Raw genomic sequence first — 19,863 nt, 5'->3', positions numbered from 1 at the left:
TTTTTACAACAATTTAAGAAAGACAGACTTAAATTTCTCTTTCTGTGAAGGACACCCTGAAAAGATGTTTTTCATTTATTTTGGTCTTGTCTTTCCTCAACTAAATTATGGGAAGATGTTTGTAACCTGATTTCTTTTTCAATTGAACCTCATTTGTCCCTGTGCTTTGAATCTTTTGCAAAAGAAAAACAATCTCATGATACAGTTAGCCAAATGGCATATCCATAAATGTTGTTACGTTAATCAAAAACCTCTCTTTCTTGTCTTTGAGAATGAAACCAAACAATATATTAAGTCTATTAAGAAATCTACCAACATGAAAGCTATAAAAAAACTGAATTTATGTACACTTTACAATGATTTCAAATGGAAGTTTGCCTCTTTATTGTTGAAACCCCCTGACGGCGTTTTGTTGGTGTAATGTCTTGTATTGCACCATGTTGCTTTAATAAAGTGTAAAAAAACCCAAAAACAATACTCTGGAATAACACTGGTTTTATTCAAGCAAGACACCAACACTGGGCTGTGTCAATTTTTTTTTATTGTTATTGACATGTCAGCTCATTGCCAGTTCATTAGCTGCGTCCATAAACCCATCAAGGTTCAGGCAGGAAATACTGAAATTAGACATCTAAATCTAAAAACAAATGAACACACTGAACTTTACATTTCATTAAACGGACCACCCCAAAATAACAAAATAGATATTTCTGTCAAAAATGGTATGAATCAGGGATGGGCAACTGGAGGCCTGGGGGCCACATAGGGCCCGCACCCTCACTTGAAGTGGCCCTCAGTACAACTACATGCATTTGAGCATGAAATCTTAAAAGTGCAGTGTAAAAATGCAAGTGTTTTTTTTTTTAATTTGCTTTAAACTTTTTGCATTCCTATCTATACTGTCATACATGCATTTGAGCATGAAATATGTTAAATTACTGCACTGTTAACATATCGGAAATTGCAGTTTCATCATATTTGTTAAGAGTACGGTCCTGTATGTGGCCCTGTGGTAGTGTCAGCGAAAAATTGTGGCTCCCTCCAGCATTTAAGTTGCCCATCCCTGATATGAATATATGTATGTATATGTTTATGCATAGTATATATGTGTATTACTCACCATATATACACCGGACCAATCATCCACTACTTGTATATATTGCTTTTTCATAATTATTTGTATATATGTACATTTCTGTTTATTGTTTATTTGTGCACCTTTTCTTGAACTTATTGATCTGTTTATCCTGTGTTTAACTGTTTGTCTTGTCAAATTTGTCAAATGTCAAATTCCTTGTATGTTGTGGTGTTCAACTATACTATACTAGTAAGAAAATAGCTTCTGCATGAAGCTACGTATAGAATAAAAAGTCTGTGGATTATCTTGAATAACGGGGTCATGATTTCAGGAATGAGACACTGCTGTTGTGTTTTTCAGAGCTTTGAGCACCACAAGTGAAATGCCATTCAGTCCAATTATATTTGAGAATACAGATACAGATGACTGATATTATCAACTCTCAGGAACTCACATCTAAACAATCTAGATTGATGAATTAACCTTAGGAGGGAAAATATGTATGTTTTGTTTCTGGGGTGAAGTGTTCCATTAAATTCACATGCTTTTGTTCTTTTCACACGAAATGGAATTTAGGGCATTAAGGTGATCTTGATGTTGACAGGCAATATAAATTCGGCTTAGTTCTGGGAATGCTTTGAATTCTTTTCAGGCACAAACAAGTTTTTCCAACCCTAGTATGGGTTTCAACATATGTAAAAATACTTTTATCTGTTAGGATAAATCATAGTGCATACTTGTACATTCTGTACGACCACAAATCAGACTTTGTAGTTATGATTAAACTACATTATCTTCTACATCACAAATGTAGTGTTACTTTAAAAAAATTAGCGCATCATGAAGAAAAACATGACTGCACAAATGTAAGGCCTCTTTTGTTAAAGCAAGCAGATATGGTTTTTTTAAGTGGTCCAGCTACAGTAACAGTCACCTGTCACCATGTTGATTAACTCATGGAGAAACACTAAAAAGTCTAGTTGCTCTGCTCCATCGCCACATCTCCCTCTGCCTTCTCAGTCAGCTGTGGGGCAAAAGGTCCCACCAGCCAGTTGAGTGGTGTGTTGTTTAGTAGATAATCCACAACACCATCCAGAGACTGTTGAACCTGGGAACAAGCACAAACTAATGTCACTTTCAACAATATCATGTGACCATAATCACAACAAACACTTTATTAAAAATATGCTAATATTATTGTGGATGAGAAATACTGAGGTTATATGTGTATATTACTAAATACAACATAAGCTCAACTGTCCTAGTTTTCATAAATGCATATGAATGAGCAAACACCCCTGGTGGATATTTGTTTATGAAAAACTTTGCCGGCATTTCCTGTTTAATTCCTGTCCAATCAGATTTTGTGAGTTTTTAGTAGTCAAGCACCAATATACACTACCGGTCAAAAGTTTTAGAACACCCCAATTTTTCCAGTTTTTTATTGAAATTCAAGCAGTTCAAGTCAAATGAACAGCTTGAAAGGGTACAAAGGTAAGTGGTGAACTGCCAGAGGTAAATAAAAAAAGGTAAGGTTAACCAAAACTGAAAAATAATGTACATTTCAGAATTATACAAGTAGGCCTTTTTCAGGGAACAAGAAATGGATTAACAACTTAACTCTATGGAGTCTCGGGCTATTTTGTCCATTTTTGAATTCTTTTCATGTCTTTGTAAGTCATTTTGTGGCTTTTTGGTCATTTTGTGCCTTTTGGTGTCTTTTTTTGTCATTTTGTGTCTTTTTTTGGTCATTTTCTGTCTTTTTTTAGTCCTTTAGTCCAACATAAAATGTGATTTTGAATCTTTTTTTAACTTTCAAAACACTATCATGCTCAATAAAGAATTTTAAATGTTGCAAATGTGCATTAATTTCAGAGTACACTGAGACATTAAACTGCATCATTTTCAATTAAATTCTGGAAAAGTTGGTGTGTTCTAAAACTTTTGACCAGTAGTGTATAAGGTAATATATATTGAAAAGTGATGGCATTGGAGAAAGAAAATACAACTTCAAGCACTGCGCTATTATTAGCTATGCTGATGTAGCAAAACAAAACACTGCGGTAAGGACAACGTGGTGCAATTAGTACTTGGATCAGGTGATGGCGGCTCCGCTCCAGAAGGAGGGGCGTGATGGTGCTGGTGTTCCCCAGAGAGGAGTACAGTTCTTCAGCTGACCGCCTTGCGCTGGTGAGCTGGTCCTGGACTGTACCCGGCAGACCCTGAGCAGTTGAGACCACATTGGTTGCTGCTGATCTCAGCTGGTCACTCAGACCATGCACCATGGAGAGGACTCGCCCTTCCAGCTGCTGTGAACAGAAAGATGAAATAAAAGTAGAGATAGATGATAAGCATTAGCATATTATATAATATAGATGGAACATATCCATTCCTCCCAATTCTCTGGCCTTCCTTACACCTAGATAGCTTCTCCATACCATCCCAGTCCTGATGAAACAATGTAAAATCACTCCTATCGCACATGAATCTCTGGGATCAATACAATACAATGTCAGCTTCTAAAATACAAGTCAGATTAATTGGTAATTTCAGGATTCCTGTTTTTTTCTCTCATCCCCACCATGCTGTAAGATTTCTTTCATTTGTTCATGTGTTATTGCAAGTCGCTTTAGAGCAGGGGTGTCAATCTCTGGCCCGCGGGCCAAATTTGGCCCGCAGTGTAATTTTATTTGACCCGCAAGGCAATACCAAATTATTATATAATTATTGTACTATAAAAGCTGACCTGCCGGTATTATACGGCGCATTTACCGCTAATACTTGATTTATTATTGTTATTTTATTTTTAAATGTATTAACCTGTTGAAAAACTTTATTTTGATATTTAAATCAGAAGGATGCAAATAGAAAAGAGGCATACAATTTTTATTTAATTTTTATTTAATAAATTAATGACATTGATGTGTTTTTTATTTGAAATTTGATTTTGCATGTCTGCACTATTTAGTTATATATTGTATGTTTATAAGCGTTGCTGGTTCCATATTTAATGTTAAAGCAAAACATGTTTGGTATATATTAAAAGGTTTATTTGTTCAATGTTGGCACGCGATTTTATTCAAGTTTTAAATTTTGGCCCATTGTGTATTTGAGTTTGACACCCCTGCTTTAGAGTATACATGCTGTACAGTATATACACTGTAAATGCTGTCAAATGCAAAAATAATCTGGTTAGAAACCATTTAGTCAATTCCCAAATGCTTCAGCCCTGACCTCGGCTTCATCTCTGCTCCCATCTGGCTGGGACTCGGTCTGTCCAGCTCCAGCCTGCTTCTGCTGCCACTCTGTCCAACGCTGCTGCAGCTGCTCTGAGGCTCCTCCTATCTGGTTACTGGCGGTACCCAGACTGGTACGGGCCTTCTCCAGCAGGTCCAGCGTACTGGTAATCTGAGCCACTGTAGTATAGGTGGCATCCCTGGCATGCCGTGCTCGGACCAGGGACTGCTGTAGGGCTCTCTCCTGTACTTTGGCAGAGAGTTTCCCCAAGCGGACAAAGTAGCTGGGGCTGGGCGCCGGGGTCGTCACCTCACTGGGGGCAGGTTCAGCCACAGCAGCTGAGAGAGAATCATTTACATTTACATTTAGTCATTTAGCAGACGCTTTTATCCAAAGCGACTTACAGGAAGAGTAAAAAGCAAACAATCAAGGTATAGTGCAATAAGAGCTATTAGTGCTAGTGACAATTCTTTGAGGAGTAGACTTATGTGGTCTAGGAGAGAAGATGCTCTCTGAAGGTCTTCAGGAGTTTTTTTAAAGGTAGAGAGGGACGCCCCTGCTCTGGTAGGAACTGGTAGTGTGTTCCACCAGCGGGGAACAAGAAGTGCAAAGAGTCTGGATTGCCTTGGACCAACGGGGGGCAGAGCCAGGCGCCGTTCATTGGAAGAGCGCAACGGTCGTGAGGTAGCATATGTCTGAATCAGGGCGTTCAAGTAGGTAGGAGCAGTACCGGAGACAACTTTGTAGGCCAGCATTAGAGATTTGAAGGGAAAAAAAAAATAAAAAATAAAAAATAATAACAATATTATTGAATAATATTAATTTCATGTCATATCAAATCATACATATTCAAAGTGTATGTTTTATGTTGTAGAAATTAGATTAAATAATTAAGGTCTCCTTTTGTCTTTTAGTTTTAACTGCAATGTCAAGAAGAAATTCACTGAAGAAATTCAGAATATGTACATCCTTCATGGCACGGGCTGGTGGTGTTGTTATTAGTGATGGATGGAGGCACAATTGGCTCCCTCCCACTGTGCTAACCGGTGCATCTGTTCCAAATCGGGCTACTTGACTCTGACAGAGTTAAAGCATCTGTTCAGGACAGAGACAAAAAGACTTGAGAGCCACCTAACTCCCCTCAGCCATCAGTCTGGGGGAAGCTATGGGATATGCAGAGTCTTCTCACTGTATCCTTTTGCCTTTGTTAAAAGCTCCAGTAACCACTGAACAAATCCAAAATCCCACAAGTACTGCCATTATGGGCACTTTGCTACTGCCGATGAAAACGGTTGCTATTGCATATTTTTCATATCCAGAATCAGTGAAAAAGATGGCCTCTCGAGTATTACTGCTATATTGGAGTATGGCAGGTTGTCATCATAACATGACATCATTGTAGCAGGTGTCAAAGCTGTGAGTGTTGGAAATTGTCTGTGCTTTATGGGCCAAGTTAACAGAGGGGAAGTTAGCTGGGATGTCCTGCCTACGTCTCTATGAATAGCATCAACCATTCATGTGTTCTGATCCAGTCACGGTGGTAGAATATAACACTTTTATCACTTCCCCACATCACCTGGTGTTGCGTTTATAACAGTAATTCATTTGGACAGCCTCATCAAATTTGCTCTTTGATCAATAGATCAGTAAAGCAAGGACAGTGCTGGCCACTGACTCTCATAGTGAATGGCAAATGCCATCATTTACCCATATTAATTATGGAATTAATTAAGTTTCTGTGAATGGCAGTAATGCAAGCAACAATTGATTTTGTAAGAATTTAAACTTGGATGAATGTAAGGGACAATTGTTGTGCTTAAACTTTAAAATATTCCTTATTAAAGCAGAACCTCAGTCATATTAATGCTGAACTGAAAGTAGATGGGGATACCACATCTATGTTCTTTTAATATGCCAAAGTGGAACTACAGTAAATACAATTTATTCTATTTTATATATTTTTAAGTATAAAGAAAAACAAAAAAAATAACCAACTTTTGATTTTGTAAGAAATTAAACTTGGATGAATGTAAGGGACAATTGTTGTGCTTAAACTTTAAAATATTCCCTATTAAAGCAGAACCTCAGTCATATTAATGCTGAACTGAAAGTAGATGAGGATACCACATATGTTCTTTTAATATGCCAATGTGGAACTACAGCAAATACAATTTATTCTATTTTATATATTTTTAAGTATAAAGAAAAACAAAAAAAATAACCAACTTTTTCCCACTTTGATTGGCAGAACTGAGTTTGGTTAAGCCCTAAATTTGAAGCCCTAATTTTTTTTTATCATCTTATCAGTTTTAGAGTAAAAGTGGGGAAAAAGTAGCACATCTATTTACATTCATCTGTGATACACTCTTAACAAACTGGCCACTCGTTGTTCAGAATTAATTAATTCCAACTACAGCCTTGTTTCAGCTTCATTTGATCCAACTGTCAAAACACACCTCAGCAGCAGCCATATGGGTTTGTCACCTCCCCTGGTTTTTATGGACTCATTATGCTTTCCACATGTAGGAGAGCTACTGACCCAGCTCCCTCTCAGTGAGTGGTAGGTTCTGGTCAACCCAGTCCTCGGATCGGCTCAGGGCCAGGCCCATCCCACTGCTGACCATCTGGCCCATCCTGGTGCTCATGGCAGTCATGATGCCTCCACTGACCGCTGCCCGGGTCAGCTCGACGCCGCCCATCATAGCCCCCATTACGGCATCTTTGGCCCCCGCCACCGACTGGTACACCATGCCCACAGTGTCCGACACCACCTGAGGAGGAAGAAAGAGCAGATTATGAGTCATGCTAGGAGAGTAATGGAGGTGCTTTTATGTATTTGAGGCAACTTGGCGTGCAGGCAGCAGTTCACAGTAAGGTGAGGATACTTCGGAGTGTTTTATCCCATTTTTTTTTAAATTATCTTTTTTATTGATTCCACATATCAACATTCCAACGACATTTTACATGTGCTGTACAATTTTCCAACATTAGTAGAATATTCACATACTTCTCCACCACAGAGCAGAGACATAGTTTGACACAAATTATCAAGTAACGTTACAGTAGAAGTAAAATTAAACCTTTTTCCACTATCCTTGTTTTCATACCTCTCTTGCATCGTCCCTTTTTCTCCCGTTGGAGGGTAAACATATCAAATAAACATATGAACAATGAACAAATTTGTAGCCTGAACCAAGGGGGTCAATAATCTACAATACACAGTGCCCTTACTGTACAAAGTCTGCTCTCAATGGACACACAAAATCAACCCAGTTTTTCCAGTATATTATAAAAGTATCTGTTTTTAGTCTAGTTGAGAAAGTCAGTTTCTCCATTCTATATATATCCAGCATTACCCCTAACCAATCCTCTATTTTTGGTGCATCTGTTTTTAGCCATTTTCTGGTGATGGCCTTTTTAGCCGCCACCAACATTATTCGAAATATGTATTTTTGTCCTGACCTTGTAATCTCCTGGTTCTCTTTTCCCAAATATAAGACTTCAAATGTAAGTGGGAGTTGCACTTTCAGAATTTTTGTTTTATCCCATTTATACCACCGACACATAAAAGGAAAAAGAGACTGTGGTCAAATCAGCTTTCTTTTCAGAGCGTGTTTATATTTAGTTTAAACCCTGGCTTAGTTATATTTACTAAGGTGTAACAGTAACTGTTCACATGTTGTAAAGTGTAAACCTTGTTGCTATGGTTACCTGGAGTGTAATACAACTTATTATTAAGGCCACATAATGACCAGAGGGATGTCTGATGTGTCTTGATACATGAATGTGCAATTTATCACGTTTTAGTATGGCCTTTTCCTTTGTAAAGCAACCTAGTGGAATAAAGGGTTACATTATAGTTGACAGGGTCCCCACACCTTCTTAAAGATAAAATTCAAGGAGTTTTCAAGGACGTTTAAGGCCCAATTCCCTTAAACTCAAGGACTCAAGTTTAAGACATGGATCAATGGCAATTACTGTTACAACACTGAGAAATTTGATAATGAGAACTAATCGGCTTTACAGAGTCTCACAGACAAAAATTAAAGATAGAGAGGCTTAAAGTTTGAACACTTGTCAATTTTGCTGGGTTACGTGCATGACTAAAAAAATCTAATCAAATAAAAAACATTTCCTTTCTATTCTTGCTCAAGACATATAAATTCCAGCACTTTCAAAAACCTTTGCCTATTCATGGCTATTTAAAAAAACCTTTCATGGGCTTGAATTTCTTCCCTGAAATGATAAACCTTCAAGCATTTCAAGGACCTGTGGGAACCATGAATTAATAATTTTAATTGAACAGTGAATAGGAATTTAAATGCATTATTTCGGACCTTGTCTGCTGGTTGGTGAAGGATAGGCAGCGTCTCTTCCATCTTATCCAGACCTTTCAAGGCATACTCATTCACTGTAGCAACTGAAAAAAGTGCACAACAGAAATTCACAATAATTTAAGAGGACTATTGCTTTGAAAATGAAAAGAATCCTCTGTGAACTCAATCAGCAGGAAGTAACAAACACAGTAATTGTTTAATGTTTACAGTAAAGTAAGAATTTAAAGGGTTCTAGGGATTAAAATAATGTTTACCTACAGTAAACGACCTGGAAATTTTGTTTTCAGAAGGAGAAGAAACCTATTTTTATCCTTGTTGAATTCCAGCCCGAGGTAACAAGAGGACCTGACACCGGTTTCACACCTTTAATGTGCAACACGCTTGCAATATTCTTTTATAGTACACCATCATTGCATATATATTACATCATATTTTGCACAGAGAGAAAAACTCACGCTGTGGTTCTATAATGTCCAAAAGAGGCTTGGACCCTGTCGTGGCAGCTGCTCCCAGGGTTCGGACCCCACTCTCTGCTGCATCCATCACTCCCTTCAGCAAGGGCACGCTGTCTTTGGTGCTGCTGTAGGCGCTGGAAACCACCCCGCAAGCTGAACTGACCAGAGGCAAATTGCTCACTCTGGAAACAACATTCTAGGACAAAAAAAACAACCATAACTGACATTGACAAGACATAAAAAAAGTGAAATATATATATATTTTCTGTGTTAAGTAGAGCTCTGTTCAGTGCAGGGTTTAAAGGAACACTCCACCGTTTTTTTCATATTAAAACATGTTATTCGGTCAAGTAAGACGAGTTGATACAGACCTCTTGCGTCTCAATGCGTGCACTCAATCGCCCTGGTGCGCGGCGCCACTTGGCTAGCACTTAGCTTAGCCCAGTTCATTCATTAGGATCCAAACAGATGGACAGTTAGAAGCGACCAAACTCCTCCACGTTTTCCCTATTTAAATACAGCTACACGAGTAGTTAAACGACCAAGTATGGCGACACAAAATAAAACGTGGCGCTTTTCTAAGCGGATAAAAAGGATAACTATAATGTATGGTGGAATAGCACTTGGGAGCACTTCGACTCGGCGCAGTAATATCATCACTCCTGAGGGGAGAAGATTTTTCAGGAGTGATGATATTACTGCGCCGAGTCGAAGTGCTCCCAAGTGCTATTCTGTATTAAATAGGGAAAACGTGGAGGAGTTTGGTCGCTTCTAACTGTCCATCTGTTTGGATCCTAATGAATGAACTGGGCTAAGCTAAGTGCTAGCCAAGTGGCGCCGCGCGCCAGGGCGATTGAGTGCACGCATTGAGACGCAAGAGGTCTGTATCAACTCGTCTTACTTGACCGAATAACATGTTTTAATATGAAAAAACGGTGGAATGTTCCTTTAAGTAGAGCTCTGTTCAGTGCAGGGTTTAAGTATTATGTTAGGGATAATGATTGATTCCACAGAGTTGCTTATCAAGCGTCAAATGAGTTCATAATATGCCCTGGTATTGTAATACGTGTCATTTTGGGTCACTGTTCTCCTCACCTGCTGGTCTCCATTAGCTGGTTCTGCTGCTGCGGCTCCAGTCTCATTAGTCTTCCCACTGTCTGCCATTGTGACTGCTGGATTCAATCTCTGACATGGAATATAGAGTGTCAGATACAGAGATTCACCTCACATGCTCGGTATGCATGATGAAATACATCTCTGATATTCTTTCTTTAAGTGGCTGATATACTTTATCTTGCAGAGGAGAAATGTCTTAAGAATTTAGAAACGGGGTGGCACGGTCAGGTTTGAACCCACTAAAGTTTGCATGTTTTATGACTCCAAAGACTTGCAGATTTTAACATTTAACTCTGAACAGCCGTGGGTGTGAAGGGTTGTCTGTGTCTATGTGTCAGCCCTGTGATAGCTGTCCAGGGTGGAGCCGCCTCTCGCCTAATGTCAGCTGGGATCGGCTCCAGCCCTTCCAACGATCCTAAGCAGTTACAGATAATAAATGGATGGATGGATGGATTTGGAAATGGAATCGCTGTCCTGTCAGACGGTTTAAGAATATGGGCAGAAAGTCAACTCAACCATGTTAAATTCATTTGTCAACACCATGATGCAACAAGGATGAAACTGCTCTTATAAATATAATGGTGCAGCCAAGCAAACACTGTAGTCTCTACACTATGTCAAGGTTGAAAGTGGGGAAAAAAAGAAAGGACGATGACACATGGAGTTTAGTTTATTCTTGTTTAATTACCACAGCTTTATTTTGAATTTTAAAAACTACAGTATATAGCATCTATGAATAATAAAGTCTTACCATTAGAGGCTGGCCAACTTTCTCTTTAAAAGTGGGATTAATGAGGATCAATGTGTAGGATAAGCATATCGAAGTGTTACATTTAAAGACATAAATCATGCATAATGAGCATCATACAGCATTGGGCCAATAATGCCCTATTTAAATGGCTGTGATTAATATTTATGCAAATGAACCACATTTTTAAGGAGCTAAAGATGTCAGAAAATGCACCAATCTTTGTGCACGCATCAGAACTGGTGAGGAGTTTAATATTTGGGTCTTGTGCAAAATTTGTTAACATTTTACACATATCTTGCCCAGACTTTAAATAAACTCTCTGAAGCCATACCCTAAACCCAAGAGGAAGTCCGTCATTTTGAATTTACTGTGAAATTTTATTGTTGTTGTGTTGGTTTTTTTTTCCATTTCCAGGCTCTGTACTTTAATGCAGTAGTTCTCAACCTTTTTGAGTTGCGACCCCCAATTTAACATGCATGTTGTCTGCGACCCCCGCTCACTGAACACAATCTCACATGCACAGTTCAGGTCACCCAAAAAAGAAACAAAATGACCAAAAAAAGGAAACAAAATGACCAAAAAACCCACAAAATGACCAAAAAAAAGACACAAATTGACCAAAAAAGACACAAAATAACCAAAAAAAGACACAAAATGACCCAAAAAAGAAACAAAATTACCAAAAAAAGACACAAAATGATCAAAAAAAAGACACAAAATGACCAAAAAAAGACACAAAATGACAAAAAAAAGACACAAAATGACCAAAAAAGACACAAAATGATAAAAAAAAAAGACACAAAATGACCAAAAAAAGACACACCATGACCAAAAAAGACATGAAGTGACCAAAAAGACTAAAACACATTAACACATGAACACTTTAACACAGTGGAGACAGAGCTGACTTCCAAAATGATTTGGCGACCCCCAGAAATCATCTCGCGACCCCAATTGGGGTCCCGACCCCAAGGTTGAGAATAGCTGCTTTAATGACCTCCTCCTAGAGATTAAACCCATTCACCTTCAGATTTGGTCCGTATAATCTAAATACCTTCACAATGGAAAAGTTGTTTAATGTTGCGATTATATAGAACTGTTTCTAAGGTGTGGCAGCCAATTTGAAAATTTCTCCATAAAACAGGAAGTTGTTGTAACTTTCCAATCTGGCCCAAATTTCATATGCTTGACATGAGTCCAGGTCTGAGCACATCCACGTGCCATTACTGAAGTAGGCTTTGTGTAACAAACATCATTCGATTTACATTATTTTTACTTTGCATCCTAAGAAAGTCACAAGATTTATTTGGTTAATACTTTAACTCATTAGAATGTCTACAGTATCCTTATTAAATTCTAGTTTCTCAAGGTGATGCTGATTGCTACAACAAAAGAAATAGAGACATGATGAATTATGAGAGAGAATTCTGGGGATCCAGAATGTAAAATTATGGATTAGAGTCACAAGAAAAACCATGAATAATGATAAGAACTATTAGGACTAGCAGGCGCTAATGTTGGAGATTGATTGTTCACAAGCTCATATGAAGGCATGCAGGCAAAATGGACCTCAATATCATTTATATCATTTGGAAATTATTAAATGAAACACTGAGTAATACTGGAAGTCTACTATTGTAAAATATTGCTTTAAATAAAAACTGGGCCAAAGGAATTACTCAAGTGAAATATTGCTTTAAGTGAAAACTACCCTCTTCTATTAATACAGTGAGTTATCACCTTGAATAAAAACTAAATCTATTACTTAATTGGGTGTCAGAAAAGGGTCAAATAAACCCAAAATTAATTCAGTCAATTGTCCAATTATATCAGTTTCTATTCTTCTTGAAGTAAGGCGGAGAAAATGTGTGTCGATTTTAAATCAGCATACTAAGTATGTGTCTAAATGTGTCTTAGAGTGGCTGATATGGATGAAATCTTCTATCATGGTTTACTCATAGTTTGCAAGACTGCAACTAACAATCATCTTTATTATTAATCAATCTGCTGATAATTTTCTCTTAATTCTTAATGAATCAAAAAAACAAGTCCATATAATGTCATGACAAAGTGAAAAATGGTTTCCGAGAGTCCAAAAGGGACTCTTCAAATTGCTAATGTTAACACTGGAAACAGCCACCAGTGTGTTGTTTAGGTGCTCAGATTAATAAAATACAACACATGTTGTTTCCACATTACAGCTTAAATGTCACGAAGTCGGAGCGTCTTACCAAATCAGGAAATGTTTGCAATGACTTCATAATCATGAGGCGATGAATTCAGATGAAGAGAATGTGAAAAATCCTTTATAACAGGGTTGGATTGGCCAGCAGGCAGCAGGTATTATCAGAAACCAGCTGCTATAACTACGACAACAACGGCTTCAGTTGAAAGTTGCCAGTTAATAGGGTCACTTGTTAATCCGAAACTTTGCGAACAGTGGCGGTCCTACACAGGGGCCTCCAGGGGCCACTGCCCCTGTGAAGAAGCCTTTGGCCCCTGCTGTGGCCCCTGTGTCAAATTGTTCAAACAATATCTCATTGTACACAAAAGGAACCCAGAATGTGAACATTGTATAATAGTTTAACTCTATGGAGTCTTATTGGGCTATTTTGTCCATTTTTGAATCCTTTTCATGTCTTTACGAGTCCTTCCGTAAGTCATTTTGTGGCTTTTTTTGGTCATTTATGTCTTTTTTGTGTCTTTTTTTGGTAATTTTGTGTCTGTTGTTGTGTCTTTTATAGTTATTTTGTGCCTTTTTTGTCATTTTGTGTCTTTTCTGTCATTGGTGTCATTTATGTGTTTTTTTCTGTGTCTGTTTTAGTTATTTTGGTTATTTTTGTCATTTTGTGTCTTTTTTGGTCATTTTTATGTCTTTTTCAAGACATTCAAAGATTTTGAATGCTTAAATAGCATCTTTGCCATTTTTTAATGTGCTAATGTGCCCCTCTGATTAAACACTGGCCCCTCCTTGGCCCCCACAGTAAAATTGGTCTAAAACCGCCACTGTTTGCGAATTCTGATGTCATATAATAACAAATAACCTATAGGACCGTACAAGAAGCATGTCAATGCACCACTGGCCTTGGCAGAGGTCTGCTCTCTCAGAGTGCCATTCTCATTTAATCTGCAATTATTGTTTGAGAAAAAAAAATCTAAATCATCTGCTTCCAGCTTCTCAAGCGTGAGGATTTACTGCTTTTCTTTGTCTAATGTGATTATAAACTGAATGCCTTACGATGATAAGAAATTGCTTTTTTTTTCTTTTTTCTGACGTTTCAACCAAAATGTTAATCACATAAATAATTGGCAGATTAATGGATAAAGAAAAACACAACATAGAGACGTGAGCGAAGAAATAAAAGAGGCATGATAGATGCTTCCAAACTGTGGACGGCATCTGTTTGTGTTCTGCCAGATGGCACACAGAGACATAAGTGGACTCCTCCTGTATTTACGGGAACTGGTTGTTAACCATCAGGTTGACATGATGTATAGGGCAGATGAATCAAAGGAGGATGTGACCTTTGTGCTCATACTGCTGGTGAAACATACAGCGGTAGTGTGAGGAGTGCAGCCAGCCAGCTGTAACCTGTTGCCGACATGCAGTGAATGCTCAGACAGATTAGGCTGCACGTTCACCTGTCAGAAGGAACCGCTGACAGCAAAACTACACTGTAAAAAATGTCTGTAGATTTTATGGTGAAAAACTGCTAAACCACGACAGTAAAAGATGTAAAATGATAAATGGGTTAATTCAGTTTCAGTAACAATGAAACACCGTAAATGTATATATCAGCCAAAACAGTATTTCTTTTTTTTCTACAGTTTTTGGTGTTTTTGAAAAATACATTACTCCACTGTAAAATACTCTGGCACTGTGTTTGTTACAAAAAATATACTGTAATATATATACAAGCATCACTGTAATTTTTGCATTTATTTTTTGTAAAAATACTTTTTTTCACTGTTAAATGTACTAAACACCATATCTCTAACAGAAATATACTGTAATATTTTATGATAAAATATTTAATCTATGCAGCATTTAGCATTTATAAAGTATTTTCTTGTCAATTATATGGCAAAGCACAATTTCTTTTGATGGAAAAACTTTTTATTTTTTATGGTAAAATATGGAATAAAATGGCAACCGTTAGCGTGAAATCACCAGTCCTAATATAATTTTACTGTAATATAACAAAAAGTTGCGCCATATTTATTACGGTAAAGTTCTGGCAACCACAGCTGCCGTTTTTTTACCGTAAAAACAACAGTTTCTTTTTTACAGTGTACACTGAAGACAAGCAGCTCCAACCATGGATGACCGTTATATACAACTACCGTTAATTCCTTTCACAGATTCTTTTAGATGTCGGGCTGAATAAAACACTCTGATGTTTTCATGACCTGTGGTGTTCCAGAGTCTGTGTGATTGCAAATTGCATTTTGTTGCAACAGCTCAGTTGAGCAACATGTTTTTCTGAGAGGCACTTGATGACATCTTCACTGGTTTTATTACAAAGCAAAGTCTGACACTAAGCTCCCCGCTATCAAATGCGAGATGAACCCAAGATAATTTTCAGAGACACAGTACATTATGAGGAAGGCTGTTATGCAACACGAACTAAGCTGTTCTCGACTTTCAGAAATGATCATCTCACTGACAAGTGATTCCAGCAAAGAGCTCATAAAAAAGGTGATCTTTCCTCTTCTTATTGTGTTATAAGACTGTTGTCAAATCCTCACAATGCTGAGCCACATCATCTCCTTTCAGCTGCATCGTTCCCTTTGGAGCCGAAAGATTATGTGACCTTTGATTTTAATGGACAAGCTGGTAGGGCTGGGCGATATGGCCCTAAAAGAATATCACGATATTTCAGGCTATTTTTGCGATAACGATATTCTTGACGAATCTCAACAGTTGCCAAATACAAAAAAAATTACTCTTGACTCTTGAGTATGAGCAAATAATAAAAATAACCATTTAGGGGTTCCGGGGGCATATTTTAATGAAATTTTGTAAAGGAGAATAAAGGTTATTGTATGTTTTATTTAAGGCATCTTATTTTGACAGTCTTCTTGTAAGTTCTGTGGTGGATTCTGTTAACACACTGTGCTCTTATTTTGAAAGCTGCATGTGTTTAGCGGCAGAGAGTACGTAGCTTTTTGTGATTAAAACAACAAGTAGGAATGTTGCCAATATCATGATATGCATTTTTTTTAACCATAAAAAAATATACCGATATTATCGTGAACGATACGATGTGGCACACCCCTACAAGCTGGTATATCGCCACAAAACTATTAAAGCGCTTGCCATAGGGGACAGTGTCGGAGGTGACACAAAATTAAGATCACTACTAGTGTTTGGCTTAAGAAGCCAACAGCTGTCCTTGATCCAAGAGACTACATCTGCCCCTGACCTGACAGATCGAGCGAAGAAAGACATTTTTACTTTCTAATTACAAGGAAAAAACAGTAAAGAGTAAATTAACCAAATAGAGAAAGAGCTAGATTCTTGACATTCATTTGCATGGGTTGAAAAGAGTTTTTTTAGTTGGAGCAAACCAGGTCCTCGAAGGGGTCACAAGATGATTGCAAGAATTAGAAGGAAAGGGGAAAAAACCCATTACACAATATCTTGTGAAATCTAATTTGTTCAGCCAAAAGAAACCATTGAAGAGGGAAAGAAATTCAAGTATGTGCTCACAGGTCATGTCCACACAGTTAGAGTTCACAAGACATTGCTTCATTATAAAGGGGCCACTGTCTTTGCACAACATTCTATTATAGGGACCCCAAAATAAATGATATGTGATTTCCCTCTTACTTGTAGTGCTATTTATCAATCTACATTGTTTTGGTGTGAGTTGCAGAGTGTTGGAGAAACCGGCTGCCTCATCTCGAATAATGATAATGAAACTAAATTACACTTTGCTTGTGGTGCTCAAAGTGGCAAAATAATTCAGAAATCATGAGCAGATTACTCATCGTAATCCACAGACCTTGTTGTGAGTAGTTTCATGTAGGAACCATACTAGAAAGGAACAAGTTCCTACAAGAACCTGCTCATTTGTGGATTATCTTGAGTAACCAGATCATGATTTCTGGGAATAGACATTGCTGTTGAGTATTAACTTGCACCAAAACAATCTAGATTTATAAACAGAATTTATTTTTTCTTATTTTGAGTTGAACTGCCCCTTTAACCCTTTATTGGGCTAAGAACTATATTTGGTAACTTCAGGTAATATTTTGAGAAAAAAGTTGAAAATGTACTAGATTAAAGTGGCAAATCTACAAGTCAAAAAGTTGCAGATTTAAGAGATTTAAAGTGGCAAATCTGTGCGAAAAAAGTTGCAGATTTATGAGAAAAAAGTGAGGAAAAAGCAATTTTTTCTCCCAGATTCACCACTTTAAATCTCATAAATCTGTGCATTTTTTTTCTCGTAGATTTGCCACTTTAATCTCGTAAACCTTTTTCTCAAAATATTATTTTCATGTTGTTTTTTTTTTTTTTTTTTACACATTCTGGCAGTATGTAATATCCTCCAATATTCTCTAGGGTTGAAATTTGGAATTTGCAAGTATTTCAATGAGTGTCCTAATAAGGGTTAAAGACAGGCACACTACAGGAAATGCTCCATATTGGCATTAACTGGTAGAATAAAGGAGGAAGAGTCAGTTTTGCGCGGCACAAACAGGATGCAACAGCAGCGGCCCTTCATAACAAATGAAAACTGTCATTCATAATGAGTGGATGATTTCCAACATTTTTAGCTGCTTTTGAACACAACACTAATTCTAATAGGGCGCGCGCTGCGCCACACAAGCAGCTGTCATCTTCCAGTAAATGGTTGTTGAACTTTAGCCCACGTGAGAAACTAGAACTGCTTTTAAAAGTGACTTCAGTAAACAACAACTCTCTTAAACCGATACCTTCTTATTTATCATGACTTCTGGAAAGATGAAACACTACTCGACGTCAAAAAGCAAAGTAAGTAAAGTAAACGTGAGTGGTTTCATGTGTCCTCACAGAGCACATCAGGTCAAGTTAGCTTAGCAGCATGTATTTGAGAAGTTGACTTTAAAACAAAACAGAGCTGTTAAAGCAGCTACTGACCTCACTGGCAGCCTGTTGCTCCTCTGTCCTGCGGTGACCTGCAGTATAATGTTGGTCAGTGAACCGGTCCAGCCCACAACAACCAGGCCCTCTTCCTCCTGGACTGGGAAGCTGCAGCACAGTGTGGGCTGAGAGGAAGGCGGGCAGAGGGATTGTCTTATAAACTTTGAGCCAATTAAATCGCAGCAGGGAAGTCACAGTCACAGCTGTCAGATCTGTTCAAAATAAATCAAAATTCATATAAAAATTCACACTAATGATTGATTGCATCTTATGTTTTTATTGCTGTACTCACTGAGCTGAAGTTTATATGATTTATTTTACAAGATATTCTCTGAATGTAATGAGATCAATTCATAGATTGTATAAATCAGTAGTTCTCAACCTTTTTGAGTCACGACCCCCAATTTAACATGCATGTTGTCCGCGACCCCCGCTCACTGAACAGAATCTCACATGCACAGTTCAGATCATACAAACTCAGTTGATACGACGAATTTTGGACAAATAATGAAGCAGAGAACAACTTAAACATCTCCCTGTCTGTGCTACTTTTGGATTTGTCAGAAAAGACACAAAATGACCAAAAAATTACATAAAATTAACCAAAAAAGGACTCAAATTGACCACAAAATGACCACAAAAAGACACAAAATGGCCCAAAAAAAGAAACAAAATGACCCAAAAAAAAGACACAAAATGACAAAAAAAAGACACAAATTGACGAAAAAGGAAACAAAATGACCAAAAAAGACACAAATTGACCACAAGATGATCAAAAAAAGACACAAAATGACCTAAAAAGACACAAAATGACCAAGAAAAGACATTAAATGACCAACAAGACTAAAACACATGAACACTTTAACACAGTGGAGACAGAGCTGACTTCCAAAATGATTTGGCAACCCCCAGAAATCATCTCGCGACCCCAATTGGGGTCGGGACCCCAAGGTTGAGAATAGCTGGTATAAATGATGGACGAATCAATACTGGAAAGTAGTGAAAAGTAACTCAGTATATTTAAGTGAAGCACTATTATAGATTAAACTAGCAAGTATTTATAGCACTTATAATGAGTTAAATGTAGTCATTCAGTCATCAATAGAAACAATGAGTACTTTTATTTTTTACATTTTAAGAAAACTTCTCTGTTTATGTGTTTTTTCACTGAAGTAAGTTTGTGTTTTTATTTAGTTCTTTTTGTGTAAATTATTTGAATATATCTTCCTCTACATGTATGATGTAGCACACAGTATACAGGTAATAAATTAAGTTAAGGTATCAGAATAGAAAAAGTTTACAGAACTACTTTCACTTTTTGACAAAAGAAAATCTCTGTACAAGGTCCACTTATTGGAAACTTTCAACCACGCCTTGTGGACTTCATCTGTGGATGGATTTTGCTCAGTTAGCAGTTATCATAGTTCAGCTGATAACATGAACTGCACTGATTTTTTTTATTACCACTACTAATTGCAGGGTAATAATGAAACTTTAAACTTTCTCTTTTGTTTTGCAAAATATGGCAAATGCTATAATTTCATATCTCCCTCTACTTAGCATGTATATATGACAAAACAATAACAAATTTGCTTCATATTTTATGGAAATATCAAATGTGACAATGATGAAATGATAAGAAAAGACAAAAATGAGCAAAAAAGACACAAAAAGACCAAAAAAAGACACAAAATGACCAGAAAAGACACAAAATGACCCCAAAAAAGACACAAAATGACTAAAAAAGACACAAAATGTCC

At 37.3% G+C, this 19,863-nt stretch overlaps 1 protein-coding gene across 2 annotated transcripts; it reads right to left on the bottom strand.

Moving 5' to 3' along the window:
- Window positions 1-506: 506 nt before the first annotated feature.
- Window positions 507-18,227, bottom strand: plin3 (perilipin 3). 2 transcript variants are annotated; one of them, XM_059341505.1, is made up of 8 exons: window positions 18,101-18,227; window positions 10,203-10,292; window positions 9,108-9,303; window positions 8,653-8,735; window positions 6,855-7,086; window positions 4,313-4,653; window positions 3,169-3,387; window positions 507-2,186 (listed from the first exon to the last, which is right to left on the bottom strand). In XM_059341505.1, the coding sequence occupies exons 2-8, from the start codon at window positions 10,269-10,271 to the stop codon at window positions 2,055-2,057; spliced, it is 1,272 nt and encodes a 423-aa protein (XP_059197488.1). In that variant the 5' UTR covers window positions 10,272-10,292; window positions 18,101-18,227; the 3' UTR covers window positions 507-2,054. The 2 variants fall into 2 exon arrangements, with proteins under 2 accessions (XP_059197488.1, XP_059197489.1); XM_059341506.1 differs by having other exon boundaries at window positions 3,169-3,384.
- Window positions 18,228-19,863: the final 1,636 nt, after the last annotated feature.

Source organism: Centropristis striata, chromosome 9 (assembly GCF_030273125.1).
Source record: "Centropristis striata isolate RG_2023a ecotype Rhode Island chromosome 9, C.striata_1.0, whole genome shotgun sequence".
NCBI classification, from domain to species: Eukaryota; Metazoa; Chordata; class Actinopteri; order Perciformes; family Serranidae; genus Centropristis; species Centropristis striata.
Note: the sequence above shows the minus strand (reverse complement) of the source record. Positions and strands in the feature narration are given on the sequence as shown.

Excerpts from the sequence above, each read along its gene's own strand:
- plin3 (XM_059341505.1), bottom strand. The coding sequence starts at position 10,271 with ATGGCAGACAGTGGGAAGACTAATGAGACTGGAGCCGCAGCAGCAGAA. Across the intron at positions 3,388-4,312 it reads GGAGCAGAGATGAAGCCGAG|CAGCTGGAAGGGCGAGTCCT; the intron begins GTCAGGGCTGAA and ends TTCTGTTCACAG. Across the intron at positions 2,187-3,168 it reads GCCGCCATCACCTGATCCAA|GTTCAACAGTCTCTGGATGG; the intron begins GTACTAATTGCA and ends GCTTGTTCCCAG.